Raw genomic sequence first — 20,574 nt, 5'->3', positions numbered from 1 at the left:
CATTACGGTAGGCGGCGTCATCAAAGGGAGCTCCTTAACAGGCGTTAAAGTCACAGAATTTTAAAATTTCAAATTTTCAGAATCTCTGTATTTCAGAAACTCAGGCATTCAACGTTTCAGACTCTGAGAATCCTCTTGAGAGTTTCATAATTTCACAATTTCGAAATTTCAGAATTCAAGAGTTTTAGAATCTCAGGATTTCAGAATTTCAAATTTTCAGAATCTCAGGATTTTAAAATTTCAAATTGTCAGAATCTTGGGTTTCAGAATCTCAGAATCTAAGGATTTCAAAATCTCAAGATTTCAAAATCTCAGAATTTCAGAATTTCAGAATTGTAGAATTTCAGTATATCAGAATCTCAGGATTCCGGAATCCCAGAATCTCAGGATTTAAGAATCTCTGGATTTCAGAATATCAGAAAAGAGACTCAAAGTTCAATCGGAAAGTTTCAATCATGACCAATTTTCGAGTTTTTTGAAATTTTTGGAATATCATCATGTGGAGCAATGTACTGGTAAAATTTGAACGCATTCTTATTGGACAGCAAACAATATTCCCCCTAATCTGAGCTTTGGTCAAGAAAAACTTCAAAGTCTGAAATTTCAACAAAATGATTTGTATTTCATCCTTTTTTGATTCTTTTCCAGTCACACACAATATATTTCATCTTTTATGGCTGGGAAAGACCTGAACAGCTCTTGTTCCCAATCGGCACGTAACCATACTTACCTTCTTTCATGTTCTTTGTGCTGTACGTATGTGCCACGTCTATAGGTCAGAAACAAGCTCAGAGCAAAGTTTGACAGGTAGCCCATGCACAGTCCTAACCTGATCTTTACCAGTTTGTCCTAGAGAGAAAACCAATCATAAAGGTAAACATGTTAGCCTATAAAAATACAAACAAAAGTAGTTAGTTTGTTCTATAGGTTCTCTCCTAGAGTCTCCAATAAAATATAGTTTGAATGCCTCTGTATTTCCCCCAAGATCTCAATATCTATTCATTCCTATCCGACTCATTTTCCAATGAATCATTTCAAGCCCACAAAAGTGTCAAAGTCGCCTTCGATAAACATGTTCTTGTTTTGGTTTCTTTTATTATCTTTATTTACTTTCCTTTCTTCTTCCTCCTCTTGTTCCAGAGAAAACCCTTTACTATTTAATGGGTTGACTGGTTCAGATAGCATATCTTATCAGGTATTTCCCGACTGTATCAGACATCCGATCAATAGAATCTTCTTATCACTTTTCTTTTCGTTTTCCTTGAACACTAGTTTCCGTCACTGACCTCGTCCTTCCACTCATATCCGTTTTTGTTTCTTTTCCTACCTCTCGCTACCCTGCCGAAAAATTTCTGATTTTGTTTAAATTTTACAGAACAAAATGATGCCAAGGTTATCAACTCAGCTGATCATTGCATTAGTCTTTATTCCCACTGCCCTGGGACAAAATCTTCTGGAAATCTATAAAGCCATGATGAATGATCAAGCGGCTCGAGCTAAAACTCCTCCAATCAATATCGAATTCTTTGGAGAAAGTTTGTGTCCAGATACAACGAGGTAACCTTTTTAAACAACCTACAGGATCATGGATGTTCGGAATGACCTTTTGGGAATTTTTCGGAATGTCGAAAATTTCGATTTTGAAACGTTCGGATTTTCGGAATCTCGGAATTTTCCGATTTTGAAAAATTCGGAATTCCGAATTCCGTTTTAAGCATCTCTGCTTTCGGACATTAGAACGATCAGAAACCAAGATCCAATCTTACAGATACTTCCGGAACCATATCATGCCCGTTTGGACAGCCTTGCAAGCATCCTCACTTGTCAATGTCACTTATCACCCATTCGGATTGGCGGAATGTAGACGAAAAGACGGTGTCGTAAGGTAGGTTTCTTGGTTTTGCAGAATTATGTACTTTGGGATGGTTCTCTCAATTTTTGTGATCTCTGTTCTAGATGTACTTGCCAACACGGACCCGCAGAATGTCAATTAAATATGCTACAGGCCTGTGTCATCAGTGCTCTTGAATTCCCTCAACTTTATCTTCCAATTGGTGAGTACTTGAGCAAAAAATCAAAACTGTTTCGACGATCAGCGAGAACCACTCGAAACCCTATAATCGAATCAACTTTTTTAGTGAACTGTATGCAAGGAAAAAGTCAATTTGCCTCTGCCATCGACGACTGCATTGTGAATTTCCGGCCGAGACCAGATCTCGATGAAAATTTGTAGGTTCTATCAATCTACAAGGAAGTGGGGAAGAACGTTTGGGACCTAGAGAAAAAAAAAGAGAAAAATCTTGCAAAACTCAAAAAGAACCAATTTTCTAGCTCGTCTAGAAGCCGAGATACAGTCATATGTAGCTTTGGAGGTGAGAGACGCAGACGACAAAACACTCTAACTGCCTGAGTCTCTCCTAAAATTTAAACGTCTCTATCCCGGCTGCCAGACGAACTAGAAGCTTGATTTTAAGATAATTTTGAAGCATTTGCAGCATATTTTTTAGAATTTTAACAAAAAAAAAGATTTTCCGAATGTCTAGCTTTTCTGAAATACGAAAAAATAAGCTTCAGATCTTCCGAAAATGTTTCGGTATAATTGCAATTGAAAAATTCCCGAAGCTTAACTAATAAGTAAATGACGACTGGTATTTCAAAAGCAAGTGTTTACAGTATGACCCGATGCGCTCAAAGTCAACTCGGAGCAAAACTAATGATGCAACATGGATACAGACAACGAGAGGTCGCTCCAGAACTTGATTGGGTCCCTTGGATCCTCGTGAACGGAAGACGATCCCAAGCTGCTGAAAACCAGCTGAAAACTATAATTTGCTCATTCCCGGAACCTTCTCGTTACCAATACTGTAAAACGAGTGAGGAATTTATTATTTCTAAATGATAAGTTCTGATCTTTGTTCTTTTTTTTTTGACCATTCATATTACTGTTGTTCTAATAAAACATCTCTCTGGTTGTCCTGGAAAATTAAACAATAGTATTTTATTGTTTTATAAAAGTCAATTTAAAAAAAAAGGAATGAGATGAGTGAAGACGTGAATAACAAACCAGTAGGAAGACGTCGAGATCAATGAAATGAAAGAGCTTGTACTCAACAACTAATCAGGTCAACGAAATCAATCAAAACTTTGGTAAATTCTTGGGTCCATTCGCTAGATTCTCTAAATCGGCAAATGAGAGTTTCGAAGTGGTGGACACAGAAACATCTCGTTCGTTTAGATGATCTAAAACACGAAAAAATCAGTTATCGCATCAGATCCCTCATCTTCCCACTTCCTGGTACTGCTTGCACTTGCATCGCGTCCACGTTGAACTTCAGTTTTCGAAGATGTTGTCGTTGCGGATGATTTGATAATTTTGATGATGCACTTGTGTGTAGTAGCTGAAAAATGAGGCAGATTGAATGATATGACATAATGGAAAACGAACATGAATCTCGTCATCCAAACTTTCCACATAGACAGGCGGCACTTGATTGTGTAAATCATCCACAATCAACATGGAAACTTCTAAATTTCTCTCCAAAATATAGTTGAACTCAAAATCTTCGTCATCAGCACCGAATGGAAACATGAGATCCTCTCCCACTTTCAACCATCCCACATAGAATAAAAACTGAAGAATTGTGAATATTGGAACGTATCTGGAATAATAATTTTTTTAAAAAGTATGAGTGTCAGAAGCTTACACATCCACAATCTCTTCGTTTTCATTCTTGCTTGGGTACTGTCGTCCGATAAGTGCAAACAGGAAATAACCGTAGACAGAAATCGTGGAGACCTGGAAATTTCAAGTTGAATTTTAGATGACCGGTGTTGGTATAACTGAAAAATAGTTTTTCGAGAGCGAGGACTTTGTATAGACAAAAACTTCGAGACGAACTTGTTTTGAGAGTTGCATTCCATTATTTCTACATACCTTAATGCCTGTATTAGAAGGGCCGGCCCTTCTATTAGAGGGTTCCTTCAATTATAGCCTTCTCTTCAAGCAAAAAAGAGTGTTTCAGCGTATTTTTTTCACTGAAAACGTAAGGAAGTGTTTAATTTGAAAGTCTTTCTATTTTTCCGAACCCTCTCGGAGGGCTCATACCGTGAAACCAGTAATAGAAGAGTCCCGTAACTTGTAACTTTGAGCCAATTTTTCGCGATTCCTGTTAAAGATATGAAGAAGTTGTCAATTGACAAAATTTTTATCATAATGCCACAAACATTTAATCAGTTGACCACTTTTTGATATCTTGCATAGGAGCCAAGAAAAATCAGCTAAAACTTAACACTGTAAGAGACCTTGTATTACAGGTTTTTTTTCGTATATTAGAGATGCCCTTCTATTAAAAAGACCCTTCTCATACAGGATTTACGGTAAATTAATCTACAGCTATCACGTCACCGCACATCTCATGCCAGGTACAAAAAGGGAAGACAGACGAGTTGTGCTCAGAAAGTGAATGGAGAGAGGAGAAGTAAAAAGAGAAAAAATAGAGAGAATTAGAGAGATAAAGTTAGGTTTTCCGGAATGTAATCGATATTTTTGAACATAGTTTCAAAAGAAGTTTATTCAACGTTCAAAATATTTCGATAAGTAATATATTCTCCGTCATGTTCCATCACATCCTGCTAACATTTGCTAGATGTTTGAAGCCTCTCGCCTAGAACTCGGGTGGATGCTGCACGAAGAAAACATCGATATATCTTCTAACGAAGCGCTTACCCTGTAACCCGTCTAAAGCGAGCGGAGTAAATAAAATTCTGTTAGAGTGAGATCTGGACTATATAATGAATAACCGAGTATTTTGATACCTAAACCTTGCATTTTTTGGCGAGTGGCCAAAGTCATGTGCAGGCGCGCATTACCGTGAAGTAGAACAAATGTGTCTCCTTCTGGACGCAGAGCACGATACATATTGAATACTTTTTGCAGTTAGAAACAGCATGTGTCCGTAGTTATGATCGCACAATTGGGAGGAAGTTCTCTATAGATCACACGTGACAATACCACCAAACGCTCAACATCTCCCTTTTTTCACGAGTTTCTCCTTTGTGATTGATTTCTGGAGTATGGCAAACCATGACCCATTGACGCTTTCTGTTTTCTTTAACCTACAGACACCCTTCAACGTTTCCTGAAACAAGATAATAGATCCCATCGAAGTTTCGCTTACGAGTGAGCAAAGACCAACTCAAGTCACAACTAGTTTCAACCTGGGAATCACTCAAATGGTGTGGCACCAGTTGTATCATATTTTTCTCTGTGTCCGGAACTTCCGAGCGGATGAAATACAGTTGTAATAGGTTGACCGAGAGTGGGACGCACTTCAGGAACAGTGAGTCTCGGATCAGCTTCTAACCCTTTCTGGAAATGGGCATCGAAACTCGAAAATGGGTTGGTTTGCGTTCAAGTGAATAATTGCCGTTCCGAAGGCTATTGAACCAATATCTCCATGCAGTATACTAAATTGACTTGATCCCAACTATGGACCATATTTTTCGATGAGCAGCGGTAGCGGATTCTTATTTGAGAAACTCGAAAATAAGAGAGCCTTAAAATCATGGGTTTCGTTGGCGATGCTCTCCACCATGGACTGAGATTTTTTGAAACAAACTGGTAATTTTCAATGAACATGAGTTGAACATTATTAAAATAAAAAAGAAAACGAAAATCGATCGGTGAGAATGGATAAAGTGCTCGTTAAAAAAATATCGATTACTTTCCGGACAACCTAATATATCGTTTTTTCAGATATATTTATTGTTTCACAGCACGACTACGATTTTCTGGATTGTCTGTTCCTGCGCACCTGGCAATAGACGAGCGGTATGCATATCCAATCGTAAAGAAACACACTGGCGATTCTCTGTCGATACTCTTCCAGTTTTCTCGTCAGCATTTGCAGTGACGTCATGAAATTAAGAATACGTTTTTCTCAGTTTTATCTCAATCTAAATACAGCTCTGTTCAAGTTGCTCATTTAACTGTTCTAGTTTTTTTTGTTTTCAGATTTAGATTTCGATTCAAACATTGACATAACCTGTGTATACACTAGCGGAATGGCAATCCAATCGTAAATGAACAACTGAAAAAAACCGTTTCGATACTTTTCCAGTGCATCCAGGAGGACTCGAAGTTCGTTCGTATGCGTCAGCGTTCCTTTTTCGAAACATCGAACCATCATTGTTTGAATCCAGTTCAAAGGAACCCACCATTTCTGAAAACTTTTTTTTTTAATGATGGAAGTTCAGTTTTCGACTTTCAGGTTACTTTTCTTTGAAGTTTTGTCTTAATTTTACTCCATTTGTGAGGAGGATGAGCTTCCATAAGAAATTGAAATTTTGCCAAAAGAAAATGAAATTTCTGATAGAATTCCAAATTGAATTACCTGATGTGGATCAACATGAACTAAGATCGATTTGAACATGACCATTTCCTCCTTCGTCATCAATCCAGAATCCACTAGATGATCATCTGTAGGATATCGAGCTAACACTCGAAGTGATATACTCCTCCATGCGAGTACAGATGTTAGAATTGCATATCGAGCTATTGTTTTGCGGATAATTCGAGTTTCAGGCTGAAAAATTTCTCGATTGGGGTTCTTAGAGTCTTCGTACTGGTCCAGTATCTAAGGGTACATCGAAAAAGGAAATTCTTATGGTTCATTGGTTCCAAGGGTACCCATGTATTTTGTGGTACATGTGGGGTGACGAAAAATAAAACAAAACAATTTTTACACATAATTTTACTTTTTGATCGAAATTGAAGGCTTACGCTAAAACACCCTGCACCCCAAGATCCCATGTACCCTTTGAACCAATGTATTCTTTTTTTGATGTACCCTTGGGCTCTTCGTACTTACATCTTGACCTCGAATAAGAGCTGAAACATTATACAGTAGGTGATCCGGCCAACTGATCAGCTGGCAGCAATCCCACCACCTGAAACCAATTTTTCGGTTATTTATAACGTTCTAAAAACTAGTCCATTACCTCCTTACAATCATTGCAACATAAAAACCTAATAAGAATGTCAATGGAATTTCTTTGGTCCATCCATCAACTAACATTACATATTTTATAAATTCGTTCTGCTGTTCTTTTGTCATCCCGAACCTGAAAAAGAAAATAATTTCGACTTGGTGGGACCTTTTTTTTTGGGACAGCTGCAATAAATCAAAAGAGTCATTTTGTTTGCACCAATACGAGGAATGGGTTGTCTAGGAGGGTTAACTGCCTGATTTATGATGCGCTTAGTTTTTGAAAAATGAGTTTTTGAAAGTTTTGGGTCCCTGGTGGTCTAGTGGATTAGAAGTTTTGACAAGAATCAGATTTTCTAGATCCATGGAGATCGCTTTACCTGTAGTATGCATTGATGATATAGTACATGGTAAGAAAAATAAGTAGATGTTTCCATATTGCTTTCCATAGTGAACCTTTCCATCGGAATAATAGTTTGAGGAACGTATCCGAGTAAGAGATTGTCATTCACTGAAAATTAATCATGAATAAAAAAGGGGTAAAAAATTCGGGGGTACAATGATTCGGGGATGCAAAGGGGTGCAAAGTGATTTAGCGGTACAAAATCCACAGTTGGAGGGGACCGGGGAGGTCAAAGTTTAAATTTTCGCTGGTATTGTGTACCCCTGAATTGCCTTGTACCACAATGACCTCAAAAGTTTTGTACCCTCCGAATTATTTGCCAGAAAAAAGTACGAGGGAAAAGTTCAAAGAAGACGGAAAATGTTACTTCTACAACATATCGATGATGTCCCTTTGACACAAAAAAGAAGTCTGAGAGAGAGGGAGAGTATAGGCAGATTTGATTCCGATTCCATTCAACGAAACTTTTTGATATATTAGTGCGTCAGTTGTTGTGGCTGGGAAAAGCACCCGGATTCGAGAGCAACTCAAGGCGAGACTACGAAACGGCGAAAGGTCAGGACACAAGTCACGTCGTCCAATGGATCGAGTATGACACGTGGACTATTTTAGGTCAATAGTTAAGGGATTACAGATAATTAGAGAGATAAACTACCGTAAACACTTTAATGGAAGTCCACCCAAACCGTCAACTTTGAGCCCAATTATCTCGGTTCCTATGAAAGATATAAAAAGTGACCTATTTACAAAATTTATATCATAATATCAGGAATCAAGACACATGGGCTTAAAGTTGTTGGGGTCTGTGGCCTTCTATTAGAGTGTTTACGGTAATCCAAGTAAGGTGAAAACTTTGTTTTGAAATTGAAGTTTAAAGGAAACGAGAAAGAAGCAGAATTTCGAGCTAAATTAAATGTTGCTTCTATTGAATAAAGCCGACGTCATCAAATATTTTCCTACCATGGGAACATCGTCAACAATTGAACAGCAAGAACACTTGAAGTGCGGATTTTCATGGAAACAAGATCATTGGAGCACTTGGGAGAAAAACAAAATGAAAATGCATTTAAAAAAAAGGAAGACGAAAAAAAAAAGAAAAAAAGGAATAAAAGGATAAACCCTTTTAGCAATGAAGATAAGTGCTCCGGAAACTTTTAGTGAGTTCTTCTGCCGGCTCAAAAAAAACAAACAAAATGGAAAGCTAAATAACCGATGATCTTGCAGAATAGGAGACTGAAATGGTAATGTAAAATATGCGCATGTTTAAAGGAGGACTCGGATCTGAAAATGTATATCTGTCATTCAAAGAGATGAACATTTTTACGGTTTTCACTGCATATTTTTCAACAAAAAAAAAGCCGCGAGTTGTTATTTGAAGAAACTATGCGTCATTGAAAATTAACGAGATCCGGATGCCGGAACTCTCTCGTCCCTTTGGCACAAAGGAATCAAGAAAAAAAATGCAGAGAAAAATGAAGAGAAAATTACTTTAGGAATTTTGTAAGGGATGGAGAAGAAAGGGTTCGAACTTTCGAGTTTCCTGGATATCTGATTTCTTAGAATCACGAGTACAAGTCACACCAAGATGGTAACTGGATACCTTTTTTATCACCTTGATTATCCGAGTTAAAATCTTAAACATGAAGGTTCCAAATCAAATTAGTATTGGAGAAACAAATTGTTCGTTCTCTCTCCTTCGCTAGTGTCAGTTCAGTTTTGAAGGTCCGTGTGTGTCTATCGAATGACACAAGTTTGCAAAACAAAAATATCTCTGCTTCTCTGTTTGTGTGTGTCACTTGAATTCCTAAGGATAATACTACTTCATGTGGTTTTTACTCTTTCAGGGGTTCCTTAAAGCGGAACGTTACAGTACTCTAAATGTACATGGTTTTGGTGTGAAAATCGTAGAAAAGTGAAAATGATGCACCTGAGAAATATAGATACGCAGAAATCAAGAGGGGACACACAAAATCTGCGACATTGTGGTGATTTCTTGAAGGCAATAGAAAAGAGACACTCTTTGCGTCACTCACCTGTTACAACGGACCGCCGAACTCGACGCTCTCTCTCTACTACCACCAATAAGACTATCAGGAGAAGGAAAAGGGAGGAGAAGAAAAAAAGAAAGAGTAAAAGATACAAGACCCTATCTCTATTTATAACTTCTTGATTCGGGAGACACCACGTTTTTTTGGTATGAGTTGACCTGGTTCTGGAGTTTTAATGTTAAATGCTGGCAGTTATAGAAACATAGCAATACTACCTTGATTTATTTTTCAAATCAAAACCTGAAATCTTTCTACGAGGTTAGAACTTCTCACAAAAATGACTTTGAATACACCACATTCTTTAACAGATCTATGAGAATGGTATTCGAGTTGATTTACTGCGCACAATTCGTTTTTGAAACTTTATGTAAAAACTCGGTCATTTGAGAGTTTACATCTTTTATTTTAACTGACTTGAATACCAAATGTTCGAATCAGAACTCAGGGAGGACTTGAATTCGAATAGCTAAACTTTCGGTAACACAATAATATAAATAAAAATCTCCGTACACGGTCTCCCACAAAATAAATTCGAACTATGAAAATAGTTTTGCTTTACCATGAAAAATTTAAACTTCGAATTTCTTGTGTGGGAGACCGTGCCATAGTATCCTGATCTTTGAGCCAATTTTTCTAGATTCCCGAGGGAGATACAAGGATGTTTCAGCTTGAATCTGATGGTTGCTATTCTATTAGAGATGTTTCGATATTTCTGATTTGGGTATAGCTTTAAATTTGAGCAGCATCATTTTTTTTCAAGCCATTTGAAATTTGGTTTGCTGGAAAATTAACTCTGTGTCCTCAGATTAGAAAATTGAATCATAAGGACAACTATCGTAAACAATAACTATGCGCCCAAACCGTCAACTTTGAGCCTGTATACCGTTAAACCTGTATTTGAAGGCCCCTTTAATAGAAGTGCCGTCCGAGAGAGCTTGAAAAAATAAAAGGGCCCCATGTAATAGAAGGGCTTTCTGCGATAAGGGACTCCCCTTCAAAATGTGGTTTGAAATCAGAAAATTTCTCTACTTTTTCAGTGGAAACTATTCCGGGAACTCCACAATTTAATAGAAATTTGTTGAAACTCTATTTTTCGATGAAAATCTTGCTAAATTTTGATGAAATTGGCAGATTTTCATGAATTTTGAACTAAACTTAGTCAAATTTTTTTTTCGAAGAAATTGTTACTTGAAAACGAGAGTATTTATTTCAAGATACGGATTTGTAATGAGAAGCCAAAAATTGCAGGAGTTAGAATGAGTCTTATAAAAACCATTTTGGATTCTTGTTGTCTAATCAATTGAAATAGTCGGTTCAGAAAGAGAATTACAATTTGTTATACAAAAAGTTAGGTTATGTTAATGCTGAAGACCTGAGACAGTTATTGACATTTCACTTTTGCCGACAACACTGTAAGCTCACTCAGAACTCAGCAAATTTTCGGTACATGTTCCTTTATTTGGGGCACCGGTGTCACTAATCGGGCCCGAGTGTGTAGGGGCACGACACCTGCAATCTAGAAGCACGTGTTCCTAGGACACTCGGTACACGATGCCCTAGCGTGCCGAAAAATTTGCTGAGCAATAGGTAAAAAAACTCAAAGCTGTACCAAAATCAGCACCAAAACTCCATCGGAACAGTTGGAGTTGGGAAAAGTTACAAAGTGGAAAGATAGAGTGTTACACAGATCGGAGAACTATCATTTTATAGAGAGAAAAGGGACTCTTTTTTCCCCTTCAATTTCCCCGTTTCTCACTTTCATGTTACTCTTCCTTCTATCATCATTTGGACGGAGCGCGGGCAGTGCGTACGAGAAATAAGTTTTCTTTTGTTTGAAAAGCCGGGGCATCCCAATCGACGATGAATTTTGATTGGAAGTGGAGTTGAAGAGAGTGAAAATATATTGAAGAGCAAAAGAGAGAATTGAATAAATGAAGTGAGTCAGATGATCATGCGAATTAATGATTCTTTGATTATATTATCTTTGCGAATGTGTAAATGAGCAAATGCAAACGAAATGAATAGAGTCTACGGTAGTTTTATGGGATGCCTGAAATCGAAAGAAATAATGTTTGAAATCAAACATTTGGATATGTACAGTTTTACAATTTCCATTCAGTTTCTACTTGAACAGAGAAATGTTCCAAATAAAAACTAACAAAACACTCCTGGGTACGATACGGTTACAACCTCATCAAACATTGCATAACCCATATAAAAGGAGATGGATCCCGATATTTTCTGCCCCATTCCCATCTCAAAATGTTGAAGCTCTGTCTACTCGTCCCTCTTGTCGTTTTGGCATTCCAAGTGGATATCTCTTCTGCATGTGGATCATCAACTGATGCCGAATATATTGCCAATCCTGTATTCTCAATGCAAATCAGTCCTCCGGTTGGATGGACTTACTTCCCAGCAACACCTTCTGTTGCCAATCAAGCTATTTGGTATTTTGTGGGACAATCCAACGACACCTCCACTGCCAAAAACCGAGCGGATGCTGAGCTCACTGCTGCGGTAAGTTCATGGGAGAAAAATATATAAAATCAGCGATTGTTTCAGATGCTGGAAGCATTGGTAGCTGCAAACGTTCAAACACAAGGAGTAACCATTGCTAATGACTTCCAACCGATTCAAGTGGAGAATCCACAAACGACTACTCCAACCGGAAGTTTGTACGGAAAAGTTGAAGGAGGAGCATTGGTGGCAACTGCACCAGGAGTTACTACGGGTCAGTCTATTAAGTTTCAATTTTCCTTTTATTCATTGCATTTCAGGAGCTATTTTGTCCTACACGCCATACCATGTAACTATGAGAGTCACCGTCAGCAATGTTGGAGCAACTAGATTCTACTGGAACATCGTCCAAAGCACATTCCTTCAGAAGATGTCCATGAACTATAAGGCACAGTTTGTAGGAGATGTTACAGTAACCAAAGTATAAAAATGATATTCTGAATTCTGTATTAGTTTTTATTCTTCTCTTATTTCTAAATTTCTATTGAATAAACAAATATTTATTGTTGTTGCACACATGGAAACTGTGATAAATTTCAAACAGAAATCAAATTTGGAGAAATGATGAAAAAGAGAAAACAGAGAAAAAGGAAATATTTACAGACGAATCCCGCAATTGAAATTCAAGAATGGGGTGTTGAGAATTTGTCGAATTCAGGGAAATTCTTTTCCAGAGACAATGAAAGAGATGAGAAAGGATTGATGCCTATGAAAAGCTCAAATGGTTTTTTTTTGGGGAATTTCAATCGGGAAAACTTTTTAAAGCTGTCAATGAGAGAAAAAATGGTGGTCCTGAAAACAAGGAGTGGGATTTTTTGTGGATTTTGGGATATGTTGAGGATCAGAGATTGATGAACAAGAAAGAAGAGAAACAAACGAGAATTTTGGGGAAAATAACATTTTTTGGTGAAAAGAAAGTATGATAGGAAAGGGAAAGACCAAATGGAACAGAGAAAACAAGATGAACTGAATCTACAAAATCCAAAGAACCTGGAATGGACAACTCCCTCTAACAGGAGGCCACCTAAGCCGTCAACTTTGAGCCCATATATCTTATTCTGTTTGTAAAAGTTCCAAAATAAATTAATTAACAGTGAGATAATTGTTTAAATACAAAAAAATGTATTTGAAAAGGCTCTTTATGTTCTCTCTGTTCTAAAATATTTACACATAAGAAACAGGTTGATCTCTAAACAGTTCGAACTCGTCAGCAAACACAATCATACTATTCTGCGTGGGCTGCGGAAGTGTCATTGGTGAGACAATTGTCATCGTCGTCGTCGGATTGATTCCTTTCCGGCTCGACTCGACGTCCACCACGTCGAATTCCTCTTCGGCGGTCGATTGCCGTTGAAGGTATCGATGATTTGGCCGATGATTTATTTTCCGCGTTACCACCGTAGACTGTGCACATTCGTTCGCCAAAGAGTAGCACTGAAATGAATTTGGGTTATTTGCTGAAAGGAAAACAATAGGAATATTCTCGATTAATATATCGAAGCATTGGGAAAAAAGAAAAAGTAAATCAAAAAAGTTAGTTAGGGAAAATTTGGTGGAAACTGAAAAATGGATTGGGGCCCGAACTAAAAAGGGTATCAAAAAGAAGCTAAGGAATCTCATGGCAAAATGAAAAAAAGAAAATGGTAAGCGTGTAAAAAAGGGTAAGCAAACCTGTTCATCGATGTAGTTGGAGATCTGTTTTTTGTGAGTGTATTTGGAATTATCATGCTCGACTCGAGATTTCATGCGGAGGTAGAATGCAGGAAGAAGGCATCGGTTGCTCAAAGGCGCGTTGATTCAACCTGAACAAACTGGTGGTCAATGACAAATTGACCAACTGAGAAGAAAAACCACCGGCAGAAAAGAAATTCAGAAACCGACGCCATGCATTTGTTTTTGTTATTATTTTTGGCTTTCTGTATGCATTTTTTCAATTTGGAGCGGTTTGATGCTGCGTGAGGATAACAACGAAAAGCATAGGGAACATGAGATAAGGAACCCGAAAAATCCGAAAAGCAACCCCAAAACCAGAAGTTCCATATCCCAAATTCCCAACGCTATTTCGAAAAAAGAAATCAGTGAGGAAAGGAATTGAAGGAAAACTGTGCGTTCTTATCATTCTCGCATTCTTATCAGAATATTTTGCTCCTCTTACTTGTCCTTCCCACCGATCCCTCCGCAAACATCTCCTGGAGTAAGGGAGATTTTCCACGCATCTTCCTTCCAGAGTTCTCAAATCATTAAAATTGTATTCATCTTTCTTCTTTTTTTCAATCTGATCACCCAAATAAAAACCAACAAAGATGCAAATTTTTGTACACAGGAATAGGCTGTTAGTATTTTGGAATGTGTCAACAACTCAGTCGAAAAAGAGTGGATAGAATGGGTTAGAATCATGAAAAATACCTTCTCCTGTTCCAATGATGACCTTTTGTCATATACATCCCGTTCAATAATCTGAATCTGATCAACATGATCAGGCGATCCATCTGAAATTCGGTATTAGATTCCCAAGAGAAACACGCTTACCTCTGGGAGCAATGACAATCGAAGTGGTGTAACTCTTCCTCTTATCACCCATATCACTTCTTCTTGTCACATCGGTGGTCCTTCTTTGAACCGTCGGTGGCGGCTCGTTGTTGTTTGATCTTCGACCACTTGATACTCTTTCTACGGGTACTAGAAATAATAAGATTAGTGAATTATTTAATAGGTCTCAGAAATTTAAATGACATTCAAAAGATCAAGAAGGTAATATATAAATCGATTGTTTGGTTTTTTTGGCTGTGAAGCTGCTTTGCAAATCGAATTACCGTATTTCCTCTAATTGAAGCTAAACCATCAACTTTGAGTCCATTTTACCTCGGTTTGTGTAGAATTTATCAAAAAGTTGTCAAGTGACAAATTATTTATCATAAGATCACAAACTTTTTATTAGTTGACAGATTTTTGACATCTTGCATAGAAACCAAGATAATTAAGCTCAAAGTTGACGGTTTCGGTGAGCTTCTATTACAGGAAACTTTTAATGTTTCATAAAATATGTTGTGTGCTGGCACCCGTTCCAAAATATTCAAAACCTCACACTTGGGATTCGGAAGCGATGTCGTTTGCTCGACAGGTTTCCTCGTTGTCTTCAGAATATCTGGTGTTGAAGGAAGGAAAATCGCTTCATCCTCATCATCATCAGACCTCTCCTGTTCATCCAAATCTTCTTCAATATCATCCTCGATATCAGATTCATTTCCACAATCCTCCTCCTCTTTTGGAGGTTCTTCCACACTGTATCGCGAGAAGAAACTCTGCCAATCAGCTTGTCGATCCATTCCAAATATCGAATATGAATTTCGTATCATCACTTCAATTGCTTTGTTCGTGTATTGAGCATGCATGATGGCTGACGTGTGATCGATTCGTTTCGGAGACATCCAGATTAAAGAAGGAGCTATTACAGTTGACAAGTTGGCGGCACCCATTAGATTTACTTCGTGGAACCTGAAATTTGTAATTTACGATTTATGAACCGGACATCAATTCGAACAGACCATGAAACCCGATTTAAATGAAGCATGATAAATTTGAGTGTTTCGTAATTGTGAACAGGTAGTTTTCTAACGAGCTGTCTCAATTTTTCCACTTTCTCCTCTTCACAATTTGATCCAGATGCTTGAGCAGAACAACATTCGGTTCCTAGTTTCACAAAATCATCGTAGAGTTCATAAGTGAGAAGAGGCTCGGGAAGTTTTCGAAGATACAACTTCACAACTGAGGCCAGATTCATTGGATTCTCATTTTCCAGGCAGATCTCCTCATCAGAAGAACTCCTTTCAAATGAGTTGCAGATTTCTTCAATCTTCGATTTCACTCCACACGTTCGATAAATTCCCTATAAATCGTTTCATTCAATTTGAACAGTTTTCTGAACTCACTTTAGCTCTCAACCCTCTCCTCTGCAACTGATCAATGCTCTTCTCGATAATCAACGGGATATGTCTGTTCTGATGTTCCAGAAGACCTTTCAACGGAACTCCAAAAATTGACGTTCGGCGATCGACCAGTTTGGAAGCTTGTCCACATACTTGTTGGATCTAGAAAATCATTAATTGATTTGTTCTTCATTCCCGAATAAACTCACTCTTGGAAAGCAAGCTTTATGCCATTGTCCTCCACAATCAATACACTGAACTGTGTATAGGATGGACAATGTATCACAAGCGGAGCATTTTGATGGCTGTACAGTTCGTTGAATGTGATGCGATTGAGCAGCTGTTGAGATCTCATGGTTGTCAAATGTTCGGCCAGCTGGAAATAGATATTCTAATTTTGAAGAAGAAATTTGATCGTTACCATAGCTTGTCTTCTTGTGTCGTTTGGTATCCGGAAGAGCCCCTTCGTCGTCTGGGTTGATCGCATTTCTACGGAGAGATGTTAAAGAGGACGATCCATCACATGATGCTACACCTTCGTCAATAGAACGGTCCGATCTGAAGATTTTTTTGAATAAAAATATCGCAATTATAATTTTTACTAGTACTCTAATAGAAATCGTCTATATCTCTTTCCCTGTAAAAGATATCAAAATGTGAGAAACTGATAAAATGTTTATCATAATATCAAACATATTTTGTCAGTTGACCACTTTTTGATATCTTTTGCATGGAATATATGAACTCAGAAATGGCAGTGTGGGTGGCACTCTATTAGAGTGTTTACGGTAGAACCGCAAGTTTCTGAAAAACTCTTTACACAGAAATATTGAAATAGGGACAGTTTATGGTTGCAGCTTATCGGAAAGTAGTCAACTACCGTAAAACCTGTAATAGAAGGACGCCCTTGCTTTTCACTTTGAGCTCGGTTTCTATGCAAGATATAAAAAAGCTGTCTATTGACAAATTTATCACAATATCAAAAATATTTTGCCAGTTCTTACACAGGACCCAAGAAAAATTAGCTCAAACTTGAGAGTGTGGGGGCCCTTCTATTACAGGCTTTCTGTCTCAATTCTAAAATTAATCTTTCTGATCAACACTCACCTGACAAGACTGCTACTACTGGCAGCTCGCGTGGGCAAAGTTTGCAGGAATGCCATGTACTCGGTCCCCGGCTGATAGTCCCTTGTCGCATTCGACAACTCGTGAAATGCTCCTGGCAATCGCGCCCAAAGCGCCGCCAGTGACTGAAACGATGAGGATATTAACTGGAATATGATTTGGTGTTTATGGTTCAAAAACAAATTCTTATTGCTCACCAACTCAATCATTTTATCTCGATCAGAATGTAAGATTTACTGAATAAAGTGTATCGATGGGTGTATTCCAGATAGAAAGAGATGGGTCAGGAGGGCATTTAATTAAATTTCGCCCCCTCACTTCTTCATCACTTGTGACCCACCACAATGATTCAGAAAAGGGGGAATTTTTTCGGAGTCGGAAATAAGAAAAGAGTTCCAAATGAAAGGGTAGAATTAAAAATGAAATGCAAATTCTTTTTCTATTCTAGGCGAGGAGATGCAGAAAAAAATGCGGGGGATATTTTTGGAGGTGGATAATTAAATTGTTCTTGGCTTTTTAGAAGGTCAGAAAGGAGCAGTTAGAGAAATTATATTCTTGGTGGTGGATCTTATTCGAGTGGGTTGTAATTGTGTGGACTTATTGGAATTTTGAACAGTGTGTCAGAAATGGAAAATTTGTAAATATGGTTCAGAATTCTTTGAAAGGGCATGAAGAACAAAATAATCAAATCTCCCCCCGTGCTTTATTTCCAGGGAATCTTGAGTCATAACAACATTCTAAGTTCTGAAGAAAAACCCGTAAAACATTTGTTCTAAAATGTAGGTCCTCTCATACCGTAAAACCTGTATTAGAAGAGTCCCTTTAATAGAGGGGCCCTTCGAGAGGGTCTTGCAAAAATAGAAGGGCCTCCATCAATTTTGCAAGTTGAGTTTTCTAGGCCACCACGAAAACATAACAGGGCTGTGTTAGATCATTTCTAGGCCAAAATTAGCTGGTGGCCTAGAAACCCCAACTTACAAAAGTTAGGCCGCCATGTATTCGTTTCGAAAAATCTCTCGAAAAATTTTGGCATTTTTCGAGGAATTTTTAGATATTTCTCTAAATTTCGAAAATAAAATGGCTGGAAAAATAGAAGGGTCCTTGTAATAGAAGGGCCCTTCGGAGGCACCGTTGAACAATAGAAGGACCAGCTCTTCTAATACAAGCTTTACGGTAACTGCCTTTCTAATAAAAAATATAAACTCACCGTAAAATAATGAACTGTGCACGCTTTGGTCGTCTGCTCACACTGGAATATGAGCTCGCGGAGCCGTTCGACCACGCTCTCCTGCAACACAAATTCTAGTATTATTGTGTGTCCCAAAAAAAAGAATTCCCAAAGGGAAAACATATTATCGAGTAGGTGTTGTGTTGGTTCTCTCTTCTTCTCTATTTTTTTCTGGTCTCGTTCTCGGAGACGGATTCAAACAGATGATAAAAGGAAGTGACTTGAGATGGAAACACAAAATACAAAAAAATTAAGAAGAAGAAGAAGAAGAAAAAGAATAAAAACTTGTGGATAGATAAACGATGTGGTTACGGAAAATGAGGTCGTTGAGAAGAGGAAAAGTCTGAAAATCATATGGGGGATTTATGAGGATTTTTATTGGATACACTTGAAGAAGCTTATTTGAAGAAAAAAGGTATCAGATGGAAAAGATGGAAAATCTAGTTATGTACACTTTTAGGGTAGCAGGAGGAGTCAGAATCCAACACAAAAAAGTATTTGCCTTCTTCTTTCCAATCACGAGGATTGACGAATCTCATCAAAGAGTTGTGAGGTACGAAATAAAAAAGAAAAAGAAAAAAGATTGAAACGACGAAACGACAACGCATGTACTTTTTCTAATGAAATCCTTTCTTGACTCCAAAAAATGGAATTCGAAGGATTACGGTAGACTACGTCATTCTGGAAATAACGCGAAGATTTCGGGATCCAATTTTAATGGAAAAAATATGACAAACACATCTAGAACTGCAGAAAGTCGATATTTCGACTTTCATTTGAAATTTCAGTTGATTTAATTCGAATCGACGTCAAAAGGATTACTGTAGTCTGGAGACATCAAAGTGCATCATAAATTACATTTCATGTCTGTCAAAAAAATGAAACCTGGAGGAGGCGGAAGGGGATAGAGATGGATAGGGCAAGTATCGGATATCAATTCATTGCGAATTGATTCTCAGATGCATCCAGATTTTCCACACTCTATAAACACGTATTCTGGAGCCAAAACGGGAAGTTGGGCATGTAATCGGACACCTTCGAAAAAATGGTCGAAAAAACTGAATGAGCAAAAGGGAGAAGAATTTTTTCGGAACAGAGTAAGATTTCAGAGATGAAGTTTTTGAAGTAAAAATTGGAGCTGAAGGAAGACACAAAGAAGTAGAAATAGGGAAAGAGGGCGAGACAGAGAAGAATGTGATGATTCTATAAATATAAGTGTGAATGAAGAATTTTAAGGAGCATAACCAGTATAAAAAAACAGAAGACGTGGAGAACAACTACAGAGAAAGAAGAAGAAGCGACACGTTTTGTTGTCGTGTCGTCTTCTTATTCTTCTTCTTTTCTTGCGTAACAACAATGAAAAAGTATGAAAGCATGAGACATCGGAGCACAGAACTAGAAGGTTTTTTTCTTGTTGATTAAATTTATAGAACTGATGTTCTTATGTCTTCTGGGGTTCTCTGATGGGTCTTCTATAGCTCAACAGTACATTACTAGCAAAGAAAATGTACTCGCACTTTTGGAGACAAAAACAAATCTTTTAAATGAAAATTTCAGACGAAACGGAACAGAAAACTGTTCAAAGATGAGAGATGAATTGTTCATCAAAAAAGACCTTCTTGGAAATTCAGAGATCTCACAAGTCATGAAGCCCCAATTCTTACGGCTACATCACGTTCTGATATGTCAAAATGTTCAAAAAATTCTGAAATTCAGACATATTGAAATTCAAGATAATTCTAAAATCCTGAAATATTCTGAAATTCGAAAACATTTTAGATAATTCTAGAGCATCCTATTAAAAAATTATGAAAAGAAATGTATGAATTTTCATATTTTGAAGTTCTAGAAAATTCTGAAATTTGGATTTTCGAATTTATCTTACAGGTTATGTTAGGTGATCAGATTCATGAGAACTTAATAGTTATTAACATAGGCATAGTTTTCTGGTTTCAGTTGAAAAATTTCTGATCTGTACTTTTAAGTGTTGATTTCTTTCTTTGAAAAGCCACTACAAAAGCTTATAAACCATACTTGTAAAATTCCGGGCCGGCCCGCCAAAGCCCGGGCCGGGCCTGAGGAAAATTTCAAGACCCGGACCCGGCCCGGAAGGCCCGGTAGCAAAAATTTTGTCATTTTGAACCGAATTTTGAGCTCTCAATACAATTTTTTATATATTTTTTGTGCTTTTTGGATTGTTTGTCTTTTTGATCAAAAACTATCAAAAAAACTCGAAAAAAATTTTTTGATCGGAAAAAATCACATAAGGGTCCCCCCATATGTGATTTTTTTCGTTTTTTGAAATTTTCAAAACTTGTGGGATGACAGGCTAGCCGGGCCG

The 20,574-nt window shown here is 37.6% G+C and overlaps 5 protein-coding genes across 5 annotated transcripts in view; 3 read left to right on the top strand and 2 right to left on the bottom strand.

The window, feature by feature from the left end:
• Positions 1-1,381: 1,381 nt before the first annotated feature.
• Positions 1,382-2,899, top strand: CBG03285 (the record flags this gene model as incomplete). Its single annotated transcript, XM_045242210.1, has 5 exons — positions 1,382-1,557; positions 1,769-1,885; positions 1,957-2,054; positions 2,139-2,229; positions 2,674-2,899. The coding sequence occupies 5 exons, from the start codon at positions 1,382-1,384 to the stop codon at positions 2,897-2,899; spliced, it is 708 nt and encodes a 235-aa protein (XP_045092076.1).
• A 237-nt stretch (positions 2,900-3,136) lies between these two features.
• Positions 3,137-7,494, bottom strand: CBG03286 (the record flags this gene model as incomplete). Its single annotated transcript, XM_002631383.1, has 9 exons — positions 3,137-3,240; positions 3,290-3,398; positions 3,446-3,659; positions 3,705-3,796; positions 6,045-6,221; positions 6,393-6,584; positions 6,870-6,948; positions 7,000-7,122; positions 7,367-7,494. The coding sequence occupies 9 exons, from the start codon at positions 7,492-7,494 to the stop codon at positions 3,137-3,139; spliced, it is 1,218 nt and encodes a 405-aa protein (XP_002631429.1).
• A 4,205-nt stretch (positions 7,495-11,699) lies between these two features.
• Positions 11,700-12,381, top strand: CBG03287 (the record flags this gene model as incomplete). The annotated part of the gene is made up of 3 exons (XM_002631384.1): positions 11,700-11,954; positions 12,000-12,168; positions 12,215-12,381. 3 exons carry the CDS (start codon positions 11,700-11,702, stop codon positions 12,379-12,381), a joined length of 591 nt encoding a protein of 196 aa, XP_002631430.1.
• Positions 12,382-13,197: 816 nt separating this feature from the next.
• Cbr-tag-341 overlaps positions 13,198-20,574 on the bottom strand; it is a gene marked incomplete at both ends in the record, with an annotated part of 13,416 nt that continues 6,039 nt past the window's right edge. The window contains 11 exons of the mRNA XM_002631385.1: positions 13,198-13,388; positions 14,110-14,143; positions 14,361-14,443; positions 14,484-14,669; positions 15,040-15,449; positions 15,500-15,840; positions 15,884-16,042; positions 16,090-16,256; positions 16,302-16,438; positions 16,988-17,130; positions 18,213-18,293. Coding sequence (XP_002631431.1) covers positions 13,198-13,388; positions 14,110-14,143; positions 14,361-14,443; positions 14,484-14,669; positions 15,040-15,449; positions 15,500-15,840; positions 15,884-16,042; positions 16,090-16,256; positions 16,302-16,438; positions 16,988-17,130; positions 18,213-18,293 — 1,932 coding nt within the window. The remainder of the gene's footprint in view (positions 13,389-14,109; positions 14,144-14,360; positions 14,444-14,483; positions 14,670-15,039; positions 15,450-15,499; positions 15,841-15,883; positions 16,043-16,089; positions 16,257-16,301; positions 16,439-16,987; positions 17,131-18,212; positions 18,294-20,574) is intronic.
• Positions 18,656-20,574, top strand: part of CBG25550 — a gene marked incomplete at both ends in the record, with an annotated part of 2,549 nt that continues 630 nt past the window's right edge. Inside the window, one exon of the mRNA XM_045242209.1 lies at positions 18,656-18,786. Coding sequence (XP_045098089.1) covers positions 18,656-18,786 — 131 coding nt within the window. The remainder of the gene's footprint in view (positions 18,787-20,574) is intronic.

Source organism: Caenorhabditis briggsae (genome assembly GCF_000004555.2).
Source record: "Caenorhabditis briggsae complete genome, chrII, whole genome shotgun sequence".
Taxonomy (NCBI): domain Eukaryota; kingdom Metazoa; phylum Nematoda; class Chromadorea; order Rhabditida; family Rhabditidae; genus Caenorhabditis; species Caenorhabditis briggsae.
Note: the sequence above shows the minus strand (reverse complement) of the source record. Positions and strands in the feature narration are given on the sequence as shown.